Source organism: Ovis aries, chromosome 19 (assembly GCF_016772045.2).
Source record: "Ovis aries strain OAR_USU_Benz2616 breed Rambouillet chromosome 19, ARS-UI_Ramb_v3.0, whole genome shotgun sequence".
NCBI classification, from domain to species: domain Eukaryota; kingdom Metazoa; phylum Chordata; class Mammalia; order Artiodactyla; family Bovidae; genus Ovis; species Ovis aries.
The window spans coordinates 12,126,135-12,147,386 of NC_056072.1; the positions used below are offsets into that span (position 1 = coordinate 12,126,135).

Below are 21,252 nucleotides of genomic sequence, written 5' to 3' on the forward strand. Positions count from 1 at the left end.
AAGTGTGACTGTCACTGACATTCACAAGCCAGCATTACATGTCATTACAACAGACCTGGAACATAGTTTATTACCCTCTAGGAGATGACTTGCAGTAGAAGACTGTTTAGTCTATGTGACTGTATCAGGTCTATTTTGTAAAAGTAGTGAATTCTAAGTTATCACCCGATACAGTCCCATGGCAAGCCCATCCCTTTTTTCTGTTAGCCCACATTGGTCTAACTGCACCACCACGAGGTCACACTCAGTGATAAGCTCCTCTAGCCTCACAGTGTCCTCTGTAGGAATAGGGAATAAGCTCAGTTCATGCTGAGTGCTATCCCTTGCAGAGTCTCCACATAGCATCTTCTGGAGACCCCAGATTGTCCACATTACTGAGCAGCCAAAGGAAGAGACAATGTTGATGTCAGGACTCACCACCTGCAGAAGCGCTAGGTAGCCCATTGCAACATTATCAAAGTTGACCTTCACATTGACCCAAAATAAGCTTCCAGTGTGGTTTTGACGTTCACAGTCAGACATGTTATTCACAGTAGACCAAGGCACAAGAAGAAAGCCTTCATTAGTCTTGTTAATGCATTTCTGAAACTTCCCTGCGAAGAGGTTCACACCCATGATGCTGAAGATGAGCCAGAAGATGAGGCAGACAAGGAGGACGTTCATGATGGATGGGATGGCGCCCACCAGGGCGTCTACCACCACCTGGGGAGAAAGGCAGAAAGACCTGGAGCCCCACCAATGTGCCACTCTTCTTGCTAAATTCCAATTCTTTCTACATTTATTCAGGTTGCATCACAAGCCAATGGCCTTTGGAAGGAAGAGGATTGGGTTAATCAGAGCCAAAATTTACACTCAGAAGACAGAGGCACTGGGCAGCTGAAGATGGGTTTATACCTTCTCTCTCAAGGTCATTCAGGGTGGCTCACTGTCTCTCCTCAAAATTGAGGACACATTTATAAGTACATACATGCTCAGTTGGGGGTGCAAGTGTGTTTTGTACATGCACACACAGACTTCTAGAACTTTATTTTATAAAGTATATTTTTATAAAATATATAGTGTACTTTGGTCAATAATCAGTGGGAACCCAAATTCATATTCACAAACTTGCTGATTTGTAAATCAGCAACCTAGAGATAAAATAAATATCAAAATATTTCAATCATAAGTTCCTAGTGTTTGTAAAGATACAAGTTAATTTTAAAAGTCCACACTTGTTTTGAAAGTCCTGTGTATTTTTTGAGGCAATGGTGGAAGAAGAAAGCAAACCTTGTTTTCTGTACCAGGAGACTTTCATGATTATGAGGAAGAGGGGGGAGCAGAAATGAGCAGTCCCCTGTCCCCCTGTGAGACAAGGGTCAGGCTTGTGAGCATTCCATTCTGAGGAGGACAGGGAGGGCAAGGTGTAGGCCGAAGCCATGGATGAGGAGAGGGATGGATCAAAGGAGAGAATCCATAGGACAAATGATTGGGCTGGGTTGGAGAAACGATCCCTGCTGGTGGGTGGTGGCTAAGCTGCTGTGTGTCGCTGCATTTAAATGGAATGTCAGAGGCAAGGCTCATTTGTCATGGAAAGATGAAGAGCTTGGGATGTTGTGAAGATTTTTACAAGAAGGACAAAAGGCAGAGTGGAAGACTGAGGTCAGAGATAGTTAGTTGCAAAGGCGCGAAGCAGGGTCACCCCACTGAGAGCAAGAGAGAGTAAGGTCTGGGTCCTGTTGGATGTGAGAAGCGAAGAGCGCTTACTGAGGGACTTGAAGGAGAACCAGGAGAGTTGGGACACTGCCGAACCCGCGGTGTGACAGCAGAAAGCGGGGGGCCTGTCGGGGCGGGGCCTGGAGCTCAGGGTCAGTGACGCACAGAGTGTGAAGGTGGCGGGGAACCCAAATGCTGCAGACCAGAGCAGTTAGGAGAGAAGTCTTACCCGCATGCCTTCAAATCGAGACAGAGCCCGCAGTGGCCGCAGGGCGCGGAGGGTCCGAAGGGCTTTGATGGGCGCCATATCAGAATACTGCAGCGCCTTCGCTATGAGGCTTGTCAGTGAGATCTAGCAAGAGAGCAGGCAGAGAGCAAAAGCATCACCCTAAGGTTCCTCCGTTGGCCCTGGTGGAAGAAGACAGGAAATCCCTGCCACTCCCGACTCTGTAGGAGCCGTCATCCTGGCTTCCACCTTACTCTGAACTCTAATGAGAGGTATAGCAAGAGTCCCATCTCTTCACTTTCATTCAACATTAATCTGAACTGTTGTTCAAGGAAATCTCAGTCTCTCACATTGCCACCCCCTGGTTGTAGTTGGTCAAGCTCCTGGTGGAGTAAATCAGCCTTCCCTTTCCCCTCTAGGGGCTTTAGCCAGGTCCCAACAGCCTTTAACATTTGATTGACTTTCAGAGGCTTGGAGAGATGCTGGCCCTTCATGGGGGTGATGCTGAAAGTCTGCCTGAGGAATATAAAGCGAGTCTCAATTGTATGTGCTCAGAAAAGAGGGAAGGAGAGAGTCCTGGGCTGGGTGAGGCCTGTTGTTTTTTAGTTGCTCAGTTGCGTCTAACCCCATGGACTGTAGCCTGACAGGCTTCTCTGTCCATGGGATTTCCCAGGAAAGAATACTGGAGTGGGTTGCCATTTCCTTCTCCAGGGGATCCTCCTGATCCAGGGGATTTTCCTGTGTCTCCTGCATTGGCAGACAGATTTTTTTACCGCTGAGCCGCTGGAGAAGCTGGGTGGGGTCTAGTTCCCTTTCAACACTGATTTTTTTGGCGACCTTCGGTCAGTGCCTTGTTAGTCCAGGTGTACAAAAGTTGTTACCCTTTGTAAAGTGAGGAGTCAGATTAAGAAATGCTGAGGCCCTCACAGGTCTGCAGTTTTTCAGGAATGATGAGTGGCATGGGGTCGGGAGATTCAGCTTTGACAGACAGCTGAAGTACAATGACTTGAGTTGTGAGTCCCTGTTGGTCAGTCAGTTTTGCATTTTTAAAGTGTTGGACCAAGGACTGCAAATGATGCAAACTGACATGGAAAAATGGTCACGCTCCCCAGGAACTTTGAAGGTTCCAGAGAAATACCTTATGCATTGGCATGAGCTCGCCAGAGACTGTGACCCAATCCTGGGAGACCCCAACTGCACCATGACTGGTGGGCTGAATTCAGGCTCAGCTTGTCTTGATAGTTGGGTAGGTATGTCAGAAAAGAAAGGGTTTACACTTGGGTGCTAGAGCCCCAAATAATGCCTGTTCTCTGAACTGTAGCTTATTCCACTAGGACAAAAAACTGGAATGGGAAGGACCCCCTTCCTTCATCCAGGCAACTCTTCAGACACCAGCAGGCGGCACCCAGCTACCTGGCTGACTGACAGCAGGAGGTTTGGGGCCAGTTCCATCCTGGACCCTGTTCAGTCTTTTGCTCAGTCCCCAGGAGGGCTGCAAAATCTGCAGTTGGGGCAATCAGGAGCTGGGGCCTCTCCATCAAAGCTCTCCTGCTCAAGTCCATCTCCATTCCTACAGCTCAGGCCACAAGCCTCCCAACTGATCTCTAGGCTTCACTGCTGGATCCATCCCACCCATTCTCCACTGCAAACTTGATTATGATCATGTTTCTCCCTTACTCCCAATCTCCCCTGATGCTTTATCATTGCAGGACAAGCTCCAGATTCCTTAGCCTATATTATATGGCCACAGCCTGCTTTTCCAGTCATATATCATCCATATATCCTAGCCAAATCAAATCATTCCCTAAATGTACCTGTGTCTGTGCCTCTGCCCAGGGTCATCTTTTAATTAAATTGGCCACCCCACCCCTTTTTGTACCTTGTTTCTCCCACTCATTTTAAGTTCTATATCTAATGCCAACTTCTATATGAAGCCTTCCCAGCTATGCCACCCCCAGAGCAGATGCAGGTTTTTATCTCTATGTCCCTAAGACACTAATTATTTCCAGCAGTGCTCACAGCATCCTCAATCATCATATGTTTATTTCTCTCTGTGTGTCCTATCTGCTGGAGGATTAAAGTATAAACTTCTGGAGATAGGGAATTTCTATCTCTCCCAGAACACTTCATAAGACAATCTTATATTCTGTAGTTATAAATAAGCAATTTGACAAATTGAAAGAGAGACAGAAGTATGTTGGGATGGGTGGATGGAAGGAAGGAAAGGAAGATATATTGATAGAAAGTTGAGGATGATTGGATAGAAGAATGGATTACATGATACAAGGATGGATATGATAGACTTGAAAGAGAGGATGGAAGAAAGAAGGCAAAGAAGAATTGACATAGTGGATAAATGGGGTGGGTGGATTGGGGAAGGAGGGCTGGCTGGGTGAAATGACTGATGGATGAATGAAAAGATAGGTGGATAGAGGAATGGAAGAGATGAGAGAATGGCTGGAAGGCTGACAGGATGGATGAATGGAAGAAAAGGGGATGAATGGACAGATGGGTGGAAGAAAGGAAGGACAGGTGGATGAGGAAGATTAAAGGAAGAAGAGAAAGATAGAAACGTCCAACTTGGATGGAAGGTGCTTGAATGAGTGAATAGAAAGCTAGATAGCTGGACAGTTTGACAGAAAGAGATATCAAAGGATAGAAAGAGAAGGGTTAGGAATCAATGATGGATGGACAGAAAGTTAGGGTGAACAGAGGGACAGAAGGGACGAGAGGGAGAAGAATGAGGATGGATGAAGGGAGGGAGAGGACTGACAATAAATAGGAGACGTAAACACGCACGGATGTTTGGAAGGAAGGAAGAAGGGCAGGGTGAATGGTCGGATAGACGGAAGACGGGATGGGTCAGAAGGAGAATTAGTAGGAAAATGGGTGGATGAGTGGGTGACCATTTCACGTGATTAGGACTGAAATTAGTGAGACCTACTGGAGTGACTGCCCCTCACAAGGGTGGGTGGCTGGAATGAAACATTTATCCTTCATCTATGAATAATTATTTGATAACCTACGAAATTATCACCTGTGACTCAGATTTCAGGCCTCACAGCTAATCCCTGTGATACAGTGGCCTGATGCTGCTAGTGCCCTGGTATCAGGAAAGAAGAGAATTGGGTGCCCAGACCTGCTGTGGGGGACCTGCCAACACAGGAGGCTGGACAGAATGTTCTGAACTGGACCCCATCCAGCTTCAGGAGGCAAGCACCAAATACAGACACATTTCCTAACACCTCTGATGTGCAGACCTTGGCACCGATGGCTGTGGGAGTGTGGGAAGCAGAGACAAACTTAGCACGTGCCTCCCCCTGCCTGCAGGGACCCTCAGACATGCAGCAGTGAACAAATAGCTCAGGCAGCCATCCCGAAAAGCCAAGACTGCAAGAGCCTGGACAGATGAAGGACTGTATGGTTCAGGAGAGGAGGCACTCTCTCTGGCCTTTGGGGGCTAGAAGGACTATTAGGAGACTTTATTGAGTATGGTCTCCCCAGAGCTTTGAGAAAGCCCAAGTTTAATGTGTGGGAGGCACTTGGTAAATCCCCTAATGCAGGGCCAGTGGCCACAAGTTCATCTGAACACGCAGGCTCCAGGCCATCACCTCTCCAGTGGGGCCCTCTGCCACTTTTAGTGCCACTCGGGAAATGCCAGTGGCGCAAGCTCGGTGGTTCTCCATCCTGTCCACACACTGGACCTGCCCAGAAACTTTTATAAGACACTAATGCCTGGACTCCATCTAGGGCCAGGAAGACCAGAATCTCTGGGAAGAGGAGTGTTTGTTCACTGTATTCTTACGAGCTCCCCAAGTGATTCTAAAGCATAGCAAGGGCTGGAGATCACTGAGTCAGAGGGAGGGCAGGTTCTCTGTGCCAGGCAGTCTTTAGCATCATGAGGTCTGGAAGCCAGTGGACTCAAGGTCATGTCTATCTTGCTTTGAATATAAAATACAGAGAGTAGAAAGTGGTCTTTTTGGATGGAGACCAAGGACCTAAAGACTCACCCGAAGGTCACTGTTGTGTTGGAATCATGCACTGTTTCGGTCTTACCTGGATCACAGGGATGCAGGGCTATTCTCAGACCCTTGCTAAACTTTCTTTGCACTAGCTGCAGCCATCAGCCAGAGGAAAGGACCCCCAACTCCACAAATGCCCATTGGGTTACTCACGTTCACGATCAGGAAGTCCAGCCAGCACCAGGCATTGGTGAAGTAATTCTTAAAGCCGTAGGCCACCCATTTGAGCAGCATCTCAAACACAAAGATAAACGTGAACACCCTGTCAGTGTACTCCAGCAAGGCCTTCACTGTGGGCTTCCGGTCAAGGTAAAAATCTTCAAAGGCCTGGAAGGAAGGAAGCAAGTTGATAGGTGGCCGAGACCCACAGCAGTGGGGCCCAAGGAGAGGAAAGGACCTAGCCAGCCCTGGCCACAGCCCCTGGGGGAGCTTTGGGAAGCAGCTCACCTGCAACATTTTGTTTTCTCTGCTCTGGGGAGGTAGCATGAAATAGTGGAGGAGGCCCTGCGAGATACAAACCAGGACTTCCTTGGAGCCAGCGGGGACACACAGTTCTGCTTATACTTTGCAGGGAAGCCGAACACAAGTGAGAAAGGAATCCTTCTTGAATTGGATTTTGGAAGTGAACCAAAGGGATTTTTAACAGTGACTTGGTTTAAAAATAAAAGCAACAAAGGATGTTCATGAAAATGAAAGTAAGATTAACCAATGAACTCTGAAAAAGAATGCTGCATTTCACCAGTAATCAAGGAAATCCAAATGAAGGAAAAGATGCCATTTCTCTTTCATCAGATTGATGAAGAGGAAGAGGCATGGGGTGCAGGTGGATGGGGTGAGGGGAACCCCCAGTCAGTTTGGCTGTGGGGAAGCAGCTCCTTTCACACACAGCTGGGTGGAGTAAAAACTAGTTTTTTTGGACCCCCAACTTGGTAATATGACTCAAATGTTTTAGAAATGTGGCAATTCTGCCTTCAAGAATGTATCCTAAGGACATTACCTATTGCTGGCATCCCACCCAGATCCTGTTTAAGGGACCAGTGTGACCATCTCCAGCTACTGTGGATGTTGGCTGCTAACAGCTGGTGATGCCTGTTGCCCGAGAACACGTCCCTGGGCTGAAGGGAAGTGACTCCACCTTAGGAGACTGTATCACCCCTCTGGGTGCAGCTGCAGCCAGTGTCTGACTGTCCGCTTGCTTCAAGGTGGGACAGTCCTGTGATGGCCTTTATGCTTCAGAGCTCCCATGGGGTCAGGGTGAGGCTGGGCTTCACAGGAACCACATCTTTTTCCAGCTCCTTTCCCTGTTTTGCCCTACTTCCTTCACGTGCTGCAGCCCAGAGGAAAGTGAAAGTCGCTCAGTCGTGTCTGACTCTTTGTGACTCCATGGACTATGCAGTCCATGGAATTCTCCAGGCCAGAATACTGGAGGGGGTAGCCTATCCCTTCTCCAGTGGATCAACCCAATCCAGGAATCGAACCAGGGTCTCCTGCACTGCAGAAGGATTCTTTACCAACTGATCTACGAGGGAAGCCCCAGAGGGTGCCCTCCACAAATTGCACAAGAATTCCTGCTTCCAGTTCTGCTTCTAAGGCTGGATCTAAGACAGGAAAAAAGCTGATGCCTCCAAAGGAGTGTACATAAGGATGTGAGTGTGTGTTCTCACTCACTCAGTCATGTTCGACTCTTTTGTGACCCCATGGACTGTAGCCCATCAGGCTACTCTGTCTGTGGGATTCTCCAGGCAAGAATACTGGAGTGGGTTGCCATGCCCTCCTTCAGGGTATCTTCCCCACCCAGGGGTTGAATCCAGGTCTCCTTTGTCTCCAGCATTGCAGGCAGATTCAATGCTATCAGGAGCGAGTGTGGCGGTTAGCTACTCTGCAGCCAGTCAATAAGACAGGAAGACCAAACTACCAAGAAAATTTACTGAGAAATTATGAAATGCACAAGTGTGACTTTATTTTGTAATACTTATCCAGAGAAGGCGATGGCACCCCACTCCAGTACTCCTGCCTGGAAAGTCCCATGGACGGAGGAGCCTGGTGGGCTGCAGTCCGTGGGGTAGCGAAGATTCGGACAGGACTGAGCGACTTCACTTTCACTTTTCACTTTCATGCATTGGAGAAGGAAATGGCAGCCCACTCCAGTGTTCTTGCCTGGAGAATCCCAGGAACGGGGGAGCCTGGTGGGCTGCCGTCTATGGGGTTGCACAGAGTCGGACACGACTGAAGCGACTTAGCAGCAGCAGCAGCAGCAGCCGCATGTATTACATGCATAAAAAAGATGGGAAGGAAGTGCACCAAAATGTTTTCAAAGTGAGATTCTCTCCGAGTGATAGGAAAATGGGTGTTATTTTTCCTTTGCATTTTCCCATAATTTCCAAGGTTTTTTTTTTTTTTGCACTTTGTCAGATAAAAACTCATGCTATTTTTTTTTTTTTAATGTACTCAAAGTAAAAGCATAAGGAAGACTAAATTTGGTGCCAGCCAGTTCAGTCCCTTGGGGAAGGAGAGGGGGATGGGAGAGCAAAGCTGGGGCGGGTGGACTCAGGGTCAGGCTGGTGTGGGATGTGTGCTCCCTGCCTGGAGGGAGGGCAGGGGAGCAGCTTGGGTATGTGGAGAAGGGGAGTAGAGAGAGAAGGGAAGGAGATGATGAAGAAAGCACCTAGTCCCTAGCAAATGTGATTATAGTCACATCAAATGATGGAGGTTATCTTTTTCAGGATAGAGAGAAGGGTGCTGCTACTGCTAAGTTGCTTCAGTCGTGTCTGACTCTGTGTGACCCCATAGAGGACAGCCCACCAGGCTCTGCTGTCCCTGGGGTTCTCCAGGCAAGAACACTGGAGTGGGTTGCCATTTCCTTCTCCAACGCATGAAAGTGAAAAGTGAAAGTGAAGTCGCTCAGTCGTGTCTGACTCTTTGCGACCCCATGGACTGCAGCCTCCCAGGCTCCTCCGTCCATGGGACTTTCCAGGCAAGAGCACTGGAGTGGGGTGCCATCGCCTTCTCCAAGAGGGAAGGGTATGTGTGGCGAATGCACTGCCCAGCCTCCCCTTGCCCTGCAGTGTGGCCTCTGCACTTAGGACTGGGCTGAGACTGCTGTTTGAGAGAGACCTCACCACCCTGTGCCGGGGCAGTGGGCACCACCAGATGCTGCCAGCCCCTCTCCACTCAGCCAAGATGGCAGGCCAGCCTGCTGCATGAGACTCTCCTCCCTCAGCTCTGTGCCCTTGCTGGCTTCGCTTTCCTCTCATCAGACCTTCTCACCTTCCTTGGCTCCTCCTGAGTGCTGAGACAACACCCTCAGCAGTTTGGCCTCCCTTCCTGGGAAATGTGGCTTTGGAGTGCATGCCCAGAAGGTCAGTATATTGCTTTCGGGGAGTAAGTGACACATGGGACGCAGGACAAGTGGAAACACTGGGGCTATGAGTCAAGAGGCTGGGGCGTGAGTACTCCCTTTAACTAATGAGCTGGGGGCTTTCGGGGCTGTGATGCCCTCATCCATAAATGTGGACCCCTGAGGATGACAAATCCCCTCCTGTGTCCATGTCTCCCTTGGTTCATTGGGAAGAGGAGTTGAGATTGTGTGGGGAGCCTATGCCATGGTGCAGAGGGAAACATCCTTCCGTATGCTACAAAGCTGGGCATTCAGCAAGAGGCTTCGGATGAGTGTGTGTGTTCAGTTGCATTCAACTCTTCGCACGTCTATGGACTGTTTGCAACCTGCCAGGCTCCTCAGTCCATGGAATTCTCCAGGCAAGAATACTAAAGTGCCATTTCCTCCTCCAGGGGATCTTCCTGACCCATGGATCGAACCTACATCTCCTGCATTGGCAGGCAGATTCTTTACCACTGAGCTGGCTTAGGAAGTGTCTCAACTCAGAATCTCTCGGACTCCAAGGCCTCGTTATTCAAACTGTGGCCTGTGGACCAGCATCAGCACCATGTGGGAGTCTGTTGGAAATGCAAATTCTCAGGCCTCACCCCAGATCTACTGAATCAGAATCTGCATCTTAAGAAGCTCCCTGGGTGATTAAATTTTGAGAAGTGCTGTTGTGATGATTTTCCATGAGCTTTGAATGAATGACGGTGGTATTTGCAAGGGACCTGATAGGGCAGGGAAGGGTGGTCCTCTTGGTTCTGGGCCCTCAGAAAAGGGCGGTGTGTTTGGGAGGGCAGAAGGTGGAAAATCAGGGACTTTGGGATCAAATGAGGGCAAAGTTAGGTTTTATGACTGAAAAGCTGGGTAACCTTGGACAAGTCCCATAAAGCCTTTGAGTGTCAGTTTCCCTGTCTGTAAAGGGGATCTCCACACTCACTGCTTGAAATCCATGCAGTCAGGTATAGCAGGCCATGACCTGGGCACCTCAAGCATAGATCATGCACTCCTGCTAAGAGGAGCCCTCATGCGGGGATGCAGATCACCTTTCAGTCCCAGGTTGGGGACTTCCAGCCCAGAGTCAAAGGAGCCCAGCGTTGCGGCCCCAGGGCCTCTGGATGGTGGGAGATCACACACCTGGAGGACTCTGGGGCAGGGACCCCATCTCCCCTTACCAGCGCTCCACTGCTGAGCAGGATCATGAAGACAATGAAACTTTCAAACCAGCTGTGCTCCACGATGCGAAAGCAGGCCTTGCGTACCTGCCAGCCTGTGGCCCAGGGAAACCTGGAGCTGTTCACTCTGCAGCAGGGACAGTGGTGAACACAGCCTGTGGGGAGAAGGGACTGGGGATGAGTGATGTTCCACTGTCAAAGGAAGCGCATTTGGCTCCAGCCCTGGCTGGGAAAGCCGCTTGCTACTCCTTTGGAAAAGAATTCTTTCCTGGGATGTGAGAGAAGCGTGGTCCCTTTTCAGGCAGCCTTTCCATCCTGCCCTTCCTCCTCTCCACCACTGGTCTTGCTCACTCTCACCTCTTCCCAGGCATCTTCCTCCCTACAGGTGATGCCATGGTCCCTCTCCTTATCCCGCCCTCTCTGGTGGCTGGACAAGACATGGAGCCTGGACCTGGGGGTGTCTGAGGGGCCATGCCTGAACCTGTGCTGAACTGGGAGGTCCTTACAGCTGGGATGGGGCCCGGTGGCAGCCCAGCCCAGGGTCATGTGAAAGTAGAAACTCAATTAAATCGTTCATTTGTTTATTTAGGCCACAATTACTTTCATCGTATGAAATATGTTTATTCATTTATTGCACAAATATCTACTGAAGACATGCCAGGCCTTGCTGTTCTAAATACTGAGGAAAAAGAAGAATAAAAGATGCAGGTTCTGCCTGTAAGAGTCACACAAGGGATGGAGGGACACAGATGATCCTGCCCTCCTCTGGGTCCTTTACGTCCCCAATCAAGAGTTTATGGCAGTGGCTACCTTTCCCTTTCACTCTCAGCAGGGCAGGTTTATAACTCAGTGAGGTGTTTTCAAAGGTGATGAGGAAGGCAAAGCATCTGTTTGCTGTGTCTAATGTGGCGGGAGATACAGATTCCACTGCTGGACTTCTGGGAGTCTGGCATTCGTGTTTGACACTGGGCCCTCAAGCCTGAGAGTAAGGAGCAGAAGATCCTGCTTGCCTGTCTCCCGTGGACCCCAGGCCGGAGCCCTGAACACAGAAGTGTCCAGATGAGGTGGATTCTGGCCCTAATGAATGTCAAGGGGAGGAGGCCTGTGGCTGCCACTATACCTTCCGTGAAGCAGTCATCTGGCTCATCGAGGTCATCTGCCAGCTCAGGGATCTTCCTCAGGATCTCCTCGGGGTCCAGGCAGTCCACAGTGCTGCCTTCCGAGGAGCTTGTGTCGTCCGCTCCCTGCAGGGCAGAAGCCCCAGCAGTGACCCGCGGAATCTGCACACGGTCACCATCGGCCCAACGGGCCTGGAGTTCCAAGATGCCCCGAGATGCAGCGAGAGCCCCTCGGGGCTGGACCCAGCATGGCGCCCCTTCTGTTCTGGCGCCTCGCCAGCTGAACCCCAGAACAGCGGTGCTCTCCGCAGAGCCCCAGAGGTTCAGCTGTGCAAGGCTTTAAACCTCCAGGCCCCTGATGGAGGGCTGGCGACGGCCCGAGACACCGTAATTACGCCCATCAAGACTCTCAGCGCTCACTGGGCTTGAATATTTAATCACGGAGCAATGCTGCAGGGGCCCTGCTGCCCTCCTGGCAGCTTCAGCCCTGTAATGTCTTCAGATGAATTCAATTAGGAGCTGAAGCTGCTCTCATATTAGTAAACCTGATCGCTCGGCTAATGGACCCAAATGGGGGTGGGTGGGTCCCATCTGTCATTGTCAGGCCCCTCCCTGCCTGGCCGGGGTCATGGACAAAACAAAAACAAAAACAATCCCCAGCAGGAATGCACTGAAAACATAGAGTTGAGAAGACTAGCCAGGGGAGACCTTACAATGCTCAGCAGAAATATGCTGTCCACATGAAGAGAGTACCCCTCACCCAGCTGGAACCAAGAGGCCGGTGTTCATCCAGGGCCCTCAAATCCCACCCCAGCCCACCCTCTTCTCTCACCCCTCTGGGCCAGCCTTGCCCAGAGGCACACAGCCAGTGGCCGGCACTCCTCAAGCTGATGGGCTTGATAGCTTCAGGATGAATTATGTCTTCCTTATCTTTGCCTCCCCAGTGCCTGTCACCATTGGAACTCAGTGGTTAGGTGTCAAGTTAAATTCTTGAATGTAATATGGAGCTATTGCAGATGCTAAATCTTTAGAGATACCTCTTTCAATGTAACTTGTTTTCTTTAAAGATTTGTAATGAAACCACCGAGTTTATTTTTACCGCTTATAAGATCTTCCTATTCCGTCTATGTGAGACCGTCAGTACACTGTTCAGTATAGACAGCCTCTCCCCAGCACCAGCCTGGTTTTGACCAGAGAAGATGGTGTGGACAAAAGAAAGTGGGGGTGGTCACGGGGAAGACTTCTTCACCCACAACAACTCTGACTTTGATCTGCTGGCTCTGAGAGATACTCAGCTTTCTCTGTGCACTGTCTTTTTGTTTCCTTTTTTCTTGGGTGTCATTTTCTGGGCACTTATTCCATTTCTGGCAGGAGCTAAACATTTGACAAGCAGCATCTCATGGAAGCTTCAAAAGAGTCCTACCAAATAGCCATAACCACTCGGCTTCCAGATGGAGGCACAGGGGCTCAGAGAGGTTGAGGGATGGGTCCTGGCCCCCTATTCTCAAGATGAAACATGAGGTTTGGTTGATTGTGGTCTGGAATACCTCATGCCCAGCCCCACCCTCCAGGCCCCACCATCCCACTGGTCAGTGTCTGGCAGGCTTCTCAACCTCTCCAGGAAGCTCACATACCTACCTCTGCAGGGCCCTGAGCAGGAGCCTCGTCTTTCCACTTCTCACCTAGGTATGGAGTCAGGTCTTCAGAGGATATTCCAGACCCTGGGCTCCTGGGTGGCAGGTGGTCCTCATACTTCCCAACTTGCTGCAGCTGCTCCTGATAGGGAGAGAAAGTCCTCTCTTGGGTACTTGGGTCACCCTCAGTTGATCACTTCTAACTCTGAAGAGATATTGCACAGCATTGTCTGCCAGAGCCAAGGACTTGACATATACAATTAATGTATATACATACAGCCAGATGGATCTGTGTGTGACTCCTGGCACCATTACTTACAAGCTGTGTGACATTAGGCAAGTTATTTAACCTCTCTTATTTCCATTTTCCCCATCTGCAAACTTGAGAAGGCAAGATCTACTTTATTTGGTTATTTTGATGACTAAATATGTTCACACTTGCAAAGCACTTAGCAGGTAGTGCTTGGCTCCATAGATGTTAGCCATGACCATTATCACTTGTCCTGGGGTCAGAGTGGTCATGAACTTGGCCCTTTGGAGACCCCAAGAACCCCCAAAGTAATTGAAAATGACTCTGAGTGGAGATGGCTGTGACAGAGTTCATGTCCTTTTCTCTGGAGATGTTGATGCCCTGCCTTCGGCTGTCACCCAGACAAAGGCATGTAAAATATGGCAGCTGATAACAGCAGCTGCTGGGACACAAGAGCAGTGACAGCTGCAAGGGAAGGAGGCTAGAGAAGAGCTGTAGACTCAAAGCACAGCTGTCTGAGGCCACTTAGTGGCCTGGCCAGCAGCACTCTTTGTCCCCAGGTCGCATAGGCACCCCTGCCTTTCCATGTTGTGGAGAGGTGCATGTGCTGAGTTGTTGAGAAGAGGTTAACAAGGGTTGATTTATACCTTAAGGTAGAAAGGAGCTGTGCAAAGCATTTAAAAATATGTTACCCAAAGATGTACTTTAAATTCCTTGGTGCCAAAGGAGCAAATGTCATTTCCCTGTGACATCCCTTGTCGGGAAAAGTTGGATGAATGAGTCACATAGTGATCATTTAGGCTGCTGGTAAAGATCAGAGCAGCCTTGCTTTTGGACAACATCTGTTCTTAGAGGAATCTTATTAGCATCTCCTGCACAAAGCCCCTGTTGGGTGGAATGAATGGGACAGCTGTAGGAAAGACACTTTTAAGCATCTCCAGGTGGCCTGGGAATCAGACACTGCCCCTGCTCTCTGACTGCCCTGCTTAAATGCAACCTTCTCCAGAGAACTTGGCATGGCCTGTGCTTCCTAACATCTAGGGCTCTTGTACCTGGCTTGTCTGAGGCTCTTCAAGGCTGCACCAGCCCTGAGGTTGGAAAACCTCTTATTAAAATTTCCCTACTGCCCCTGGTCACTCCAGCCCTGAGGCCCCTTCCTCTTCCATGGTTATCCCATGGGAGAACTCTCACCTGCCTTTGGGGGATCACTTCCTGCCCGGTGCTCTGAGCATCCTCCTCACCATTCTCCTCACCATTCTCCTCCAAGTCATCCAGGTCGGATTCGCCCTCAGCAATGGGCACAGAGACCCATATGTTAGGATCAGTGATGAAGTCACTGTGGTCGTCCCTGAGGCTTCTGCGTGCTGGGAGCCGTCCGGGGCTCCCCAGGGCTGTGTCAGCAGCAATGTGGTTCTTGGCTATGGAGGTGGAAAGTGGGAGTTTCACCACCAACTGGGGCTCTGCCTTGGGCTGGGGGAGCAAGCAGGGCCGACTGAGGAAACTGCAAAGAGCCCTCTTGGTGTGCTGGCCGAACACCTGGAGCCTCGCTAAGGCCACCTGCAGGTTGTTCACCTCGCCGTCGTCCTCGGGTGGTGTGAGGTTGTCGGCACTGAAGGAGTTCAGCAGCAGGGCGATGAACAGGTTAAGCACCTGGAGAGAAGGTATAGCAGGGAAGATCACTCAGTCGATGAGCTGAGCCCTTCCACGGCCCACCAGGTTGGCAGCTGGATGGCAGGACAGCCACACCTGGGCCTCTTCTGCCCACCCAAGATGCTTTTCTTCATGGGGGAATGGACATTCTGACAGCAACTGAGAGGAGCCTCGGGGATGCCCTGAAGACGCCCATGCCCATGGCAGATGGACAGGGCCTGGAAGCATTCTCCGCCACAGAGGAGGGTCACTCCTGCTGAGCAAAGGGACATTAAGAGACAACAAAAGGAGCAGGCCTGGGCGTGCCCCAGCACCACCCTTATCAGCCAAACCCTGGTTCAGCTGCTCACTCTGGAATCCTGGGTACATCTCCTTTCTGCTTCCAACTTCATGTCCTCCCCCTAGCAGCAGGGAGTGGGGATTCCCTACCTTTCAGAGTGGTTGTGAAGAGGAAATGACATGAGGATATAAAAATGCTCAGAGGGGCAAACTTCCTGCCTCAGGGTCAGGGGCCCCTGTGACTTTGCAAGGATGGGGAGCTCAGCTGGGGGGAAAGGCATTCTGTCCAGCCCCCTACTCAGAGAGCGGGTAGAAGGCTGCTCTGGCTCAGGAACCCTGGTGAGATAGACTTTGAAGAGCCTGGATTTGTCTTTTCATCCCCTCTTATGGTTTAGTTTTCCCTTCTCTGTAAAATTCTTAGGGGAAAATAATTCAGGTTGGTTGACTTCCAGGGCAATAAAGAAGGGGCTCCTGTAAGACGTGGAAGTGACCCAAATGTCTATCAGCACATGATCGGCTCAAGAAGATGCAGTGTGTACACACACACACACACACACACGCATACATATACACAATGGAATATTACTCAGCCATAAAAGAATATATTTTGCTATTTTTAGCAACATGGATGGACATAAAGGATATAATGCTTAGTGAAATGAATCAAACAAAGAAACTTACTATATGATCTCACTTATATGTGGAATCTAAAAAATAAATATGAATATACAAAACAGAAACAGACTCACAGACATAGAAAATAAACTATAGTTACCAAAGGGGAAAGGTGGGAGGAGGAGCGATAAATTAGGAGTAAGGGATTAACAGATACAAACTACTATACATAAAATAGATAAGCAGTAAGAATTTACAGTACGCAGGGAATCATACTCCATATCCTGTAATCACCCATAATGGGAAAAAAACAAATCGCTAAGCTATACATCTAAAACTAATACAGTGTTGTAAATGAACTATACTTCAATAAAAAAAAGAAAAAGGTTCCTAGAAGTCACACCTTCCCCTACCCAGGCCAGAGCTAGGAGAGCAAGGGCACCCAGAACTTGAGACAGTGGACACAAGCTGAGGGGGAGGAGCCAGGCTGGGACAGAGAAGGGGTGGTGGGGCCAGTTGGGATAAAGGCCTCTAGAGGGGCTTCCCTAAAACCTGGGAGAGGATTTTGTTATTGTCATCATGATGTTGGATGTTATCTATGACCTAGCTCCTTCCTCTCATCCCATTGTGCTTGCCCTCACGCTCTTAGCTAGAACCCATGTAGCTCCGAGATATCAGTCAGTTCTTATTCCCTACCCCCTCCCCACCCCCCAAAAAATCTCCTGATATCCTCTGCAGTGGGGAAGGGAAATTTTCCTTCAACAACTAACAGCTAACATTTATTGACTTTCTGCCATAGCTCAGATGCTACACTAGGCAATTTGCATATATTGTTCCTGTAATTTAATTATCCTGGTAAGCCCATGGGTAAGCACTATTTTTTTGATTTTAAGGGAATTAAAACTCAGGAGATTGTCTCTTGCACGGGATCACCCAACTTTACTAGAGGCGGAGCTGGGCTTCTAAACCGGGTCTTTCCTGCTCCGTCACATAAGCTTATTCCTGCTGCCTCCCAATGGACAGTTCTCATGATGTACCCCACACCTCTCTGAAAAGTCTGAAGGCTTTTTCGTCAGGGAGGTGCAGTGTGGCAGCACATGTGCAACGTCAAAGCTTTCTAGGGTCACCCTGAAGTCTCCTGCGTGGCCCACGCACTCACCACCAGGTTGCCCAGCACCATCACTGTCAAGAAAAGGATGAGGCAGATAGACTTCTGGCCGACTTCCATGCAGGCCCACATGTTCTCAATCCACTCTCCACAGAGGATCCGGAAGACAATGAGGAAGGAGTGGAAGAAGTCGTGCATGTGCCAGCGTGGCCAGTCTTCGTTGGGGGCCGAAATTCTTTCCCGCTTCTGGCAGTAGTTTTCCCCCAGGAGCTGCTTGCCCACCAGAGCAAAGACGAAGACAATGATGGCCAGGATGATGGTGAGGTTCCCCAGGGCCCCGACCGAGTTGCCGATGATTTTGATGAGCGTGTTTAAGGTGGGCCAGGACTTGGCCAGCTTGAAGACCCGCAGCTGCAGAGAAGCAGAGATGGTGTCAGGTCCTGGGAGCTGCCCGTCACCTTTCCTCTCAAGGCTTGGTCAGAAACCACAGGTCTGGGAAAAACACATGGCAACTCACTCCATTAGCATGGGCTGATCCCAGAAACTGCTTTCAGAGACCCTGCTGCCCATGTTACCCGTTACTCAAAAATATGAGCAACTCTCTAGGTACTAGTGTGCTCCACTGATTGTGGCCAAGTCAGGGGTCTCATCCTGGGGTCGTGGTCTTGTGACATGTACTCTGCTCTGCAGCCACAAGCCTCCTGAATGTGTGGAGCGGGGTATGATGGAGCTCACAAATGAGTGAGAAGAGCTTGACGAGAACAGAGGCTAGCCTCCTGCAGGTAGCGCTCAATCCACTGCATTTGATAGGTATTGGCTAACCATTGTCTTAGGGTATTTCTTGTCCTGAGGCTGTGGACAACACCTTTAATCCCCACCAGCTCTGAAATGGCAAATATCTGTGATTCCAGAGGTTTATTTACTTGACCGACCAATCTACCTGCCTTGCTGAACACCAGCCACGTATGCACTAGGCACTGTACTAGCCTGCGAGGTATATGGAAAGCGGCATGCAGGCTCTTGTCCTCGTGGAAACAATGAATTAGTTGCAAAGATAAAGGCAAAGACTCAGAGAGTCTTCACTGTAAACCCAAATGTGCTAAGTCCCACAAGAGAGCAAAGCGCCATGCATAAAGATGTTTAAACATTTTAAAAATATATTTGTGTGGTTCTCTAATTTGTTAGAAAGAAATATGTGAGCTCAGCTTTCATGGGGTATTTATGGAGCACTTACTAAGAGCTTAGTAGCTTCCCTAGTAGCTCAGACGGTAATGCTTCCGCCTGCAATGCAGGAGACCCAGGTTCGATCCCTGGGTCAGGAATATCCCCTGGAGAAGGAAACAGCAACCCACTCCAGTATTCTTGCCTGGAGAATTCCATGGATAGAGGATCCTGGCAGGATACAGTCTATGGAGTCGCAAAGAGTCAGACATGACTGAGTGACTAACATATAATACTAAGAGCCAGGGTCTGGTTAAGGTGCTGGGAGGCTGTGCTGGACAGAGCAGCAGCAGTTTTACCACCCAACACAGCAATCAGCCCCGAGGGAGTGGGTTTAATCCTCTTACACAGGGAGTTCCATATCTATTTTTCTATGTGATGTGGGGGTGGGCCGTCTGTGTTTACCTTAGAGCGGTGGCTCAGCTGGTAAAGAATCTGCCTGCAACGTGGGAGACCTGGGTTCGATCCCTGGGTTGGGAAGATCCCCTGGAGAAGGAAAAGGCTACCCACTCCAGTCCATGGGGTTGCAAACAGTCAAACATGACTGAGAGACTTTTTCACTTTCACTTTAGATTTAATCTGGAACTTCCATTAATGAGGATGTTTTTCTTTTGGAGCAGAATGCAAAGTAAGTCTAACATCTGTCCTCTACTAAAGAAGTCACCATTTGGTGAGGAAATGGCCTTGAACTTGTGAAGAATATCAGAAGATAGAGTAATATGGAAGACTATATTGGGTCCCCCTTGGGTTCCCTTTCCCATCAAAAAGTTACTAAAAATGCTAAATAATCAAATCTTAAATGCATTGATCATCTGTCAATAAAGTAATTCTTTGACCAAAAATTAAATAATTGTGTGAATTCAGAGATACAACTAGATTTCTGAAGTCAATTTTACCCAAAGACATTTGTAAACCTGAGTGAATCTGAGCATAAGTTTTTATAGTCTCATGAGGCATAGCAAGGAAACATATCCAGGAAACACATCCCAGTGCTGCCTAAGGTAGACAGTATAACAGGAATTCTCCCATCATTAAGGAAAGGTCCCATAATAAATATCTCTCAAGAGAATGGCAAATTGAACGGCAAATTTTAGATAAAACTGAGAGAGGTTACTGCCAGAGGCACTCACTGAAAGAAATTCTAAATGATGTACGTCAGGCAGAAAGTGATCCCAGAAGGAACGTATTATATGCAAGAGTGGAAAAAGAGCAAGGAAGTGCTAAGTATGAGAATGACTTAAATGCTGAATGGACACAACAGTAAAGTCTCATAGAGACTGGCTCTATGGCACTATTCACTTTTACTCCACTCAGCCACAAAAGAATCCTGTTTTCCAGCTTTCCTTGCAAATAGTTGAGATCATATTATTGAGTTCCGGCTGATGGAGTGGGGGTGGAGACAGAAGTAATATGCACCACTTTCAGGCAGAGCCATGAAACACCATGCACTTTCTCTTCCTCTTGCGTGGCCCCCGTGGAGGCCACCCATTGAAGGTGGGAGATGCACACTGTCCTGGATCCTGAGTCACTGCTGGGAGCAGACACTCAAGGAGAGTTTCCCAGTCAGCATGGAATATGCTATAAACGTAAACCTCTATTATGCTAACTCACAGATTTAGAGACTGTCACTCCAACTAGTCCTGCTTCTCTTGATTAATGTAGAAATTTGTATGTTAAAGAGAGCCATTTCAACAACATCAGATGTGTGGCACGGGCTTAGTGATCACGTGATGGATAGCAAGGAAACTGACAGGAGGCTCGGAAAGTGTTGATTCGTGTTGCATGGGCAAAATGAATGATTGCCTGTAATAATTCTGGGGTGGATCGTGAGCTGGCAGCCCTAGGGGATGGGTCTGTTGAACAGAAACTTAGTATCATGTGTCAGTTGTAAGACATTACAAGGCAGACTTCCCTGGTGGTCCAGTGGTTAAGAATCTGCCTTGCAATGCGGGGGACACAGGCTCGATCCCTGGTCGGACAATTAAGATTCCACATGCCAGACATAGAGAAGAGACTTGCGGACACAGCGGGCGAAGGTGGGGGCAGGACAAATTGAGAGAGTAGTGTTGAAACACACACATTGCCATATGTAAAATAGATGGCCAGTGGAAATTCGCTGTGTGATGCAGGGAGCTCAGCCCAGAGCTCTGTGACAATCTAGAAGGTTAGTATGGGGTGGAGGTGGGGGGGAGGTTCAAGAGGTAGTGGACATATATGCACCTATGATTGATTCATGTTGTATGTCAGAAATCAACACAACATTGGAAAGCAATTATCTTCCAATTAAAAATAAAAAATTTAAAAAGTCCCACCTGCTACGGAGCAACCAAGCCCACATGCCACAACTACTGAAGCCTGTGCACTCTGTGCCACAGCTAGAGAGTCTGTATATAAGTCTGTACACTATGACAAAAGATTCCACATGGCACAAGGAAGATCCTGCTTGCCATAACTAGGATGAACACAGCCTAAATTAACTAATTAATTAAAAAGACTTTATAAGAAATAAATGTGCTCTGGGAACATTTGGCTCACTGATATTAAATAAAAGGAAATAGAATCCAGAAGTTTAATGTATAACTGAGTCACTTTGCTGTATGGCAGAAAGTGACATAACATTGCCAATCAACTGTACTTCAATTAAAAAAAAAAAAAAAAAGAATCCAGCAGTTTAGAGTCTTGAAGGTTTAGGGAAGTACACTGTTTTAGACCTCAAAGAGTAAGCAATGAGATTAAGTCTTTATGTGTTCGAGACCAGCTAAAGGTTTCAATGAAATGAAGCAAAGATCATATTAATGGTGTAGCCAGCCTTTGAGGGAGAGAGGTGTGGAGACAAGAAAGCAAAGAAACAATGCAGAATTGAGAACTTCGCCAAAGAAA

General features: G+C 48.7%; 1 protein-coding gene across 1 annotated transcript in view; it reads right to left on the bottom strand.

Moving 5' to 3' along the window:
• LOC101116770 (sodium channel protein type 10 subunit alpha) overlaps nt 1-21,252 on the bottom strand; it is a 41,151-nt gene that overhangs the window by 11,593 nt on the left and 8,306 nt on the right. Inside the window, exons 3-10 of the mRNA XM_060402793.1 lie at nt 17,203-17,562; nt 14,691-15,149; nt 13,254-13,391; nt 11,618-11,741; nt 10,498-10,652; nt 6,097-6,270; nt 1,925-2,047; nt 418-702 (exon numbers count right to left, since the gene is read on the bottom strand). Coding sequence (XP_060258776.1) covers nt 418-702; nt 1,925-2,047; nt 6,097-6,270; nt 10,498-10,652; nt 11,618-11,741; nt 13,254-13,391; nt 14,691-15,149; nt 17,203-17,562 — 1,818 coding nt within the window. The remainder of the gene's footprint in view (nt 1-417; nt 703-1,924; nt 2,048-6,096; nt 6,271-10,497; nt 10,653-11,617; nt 11,742-13,253; nt 13,392-14,690; nt 15,150-17,202; nt 17,563-21,252) is intronic.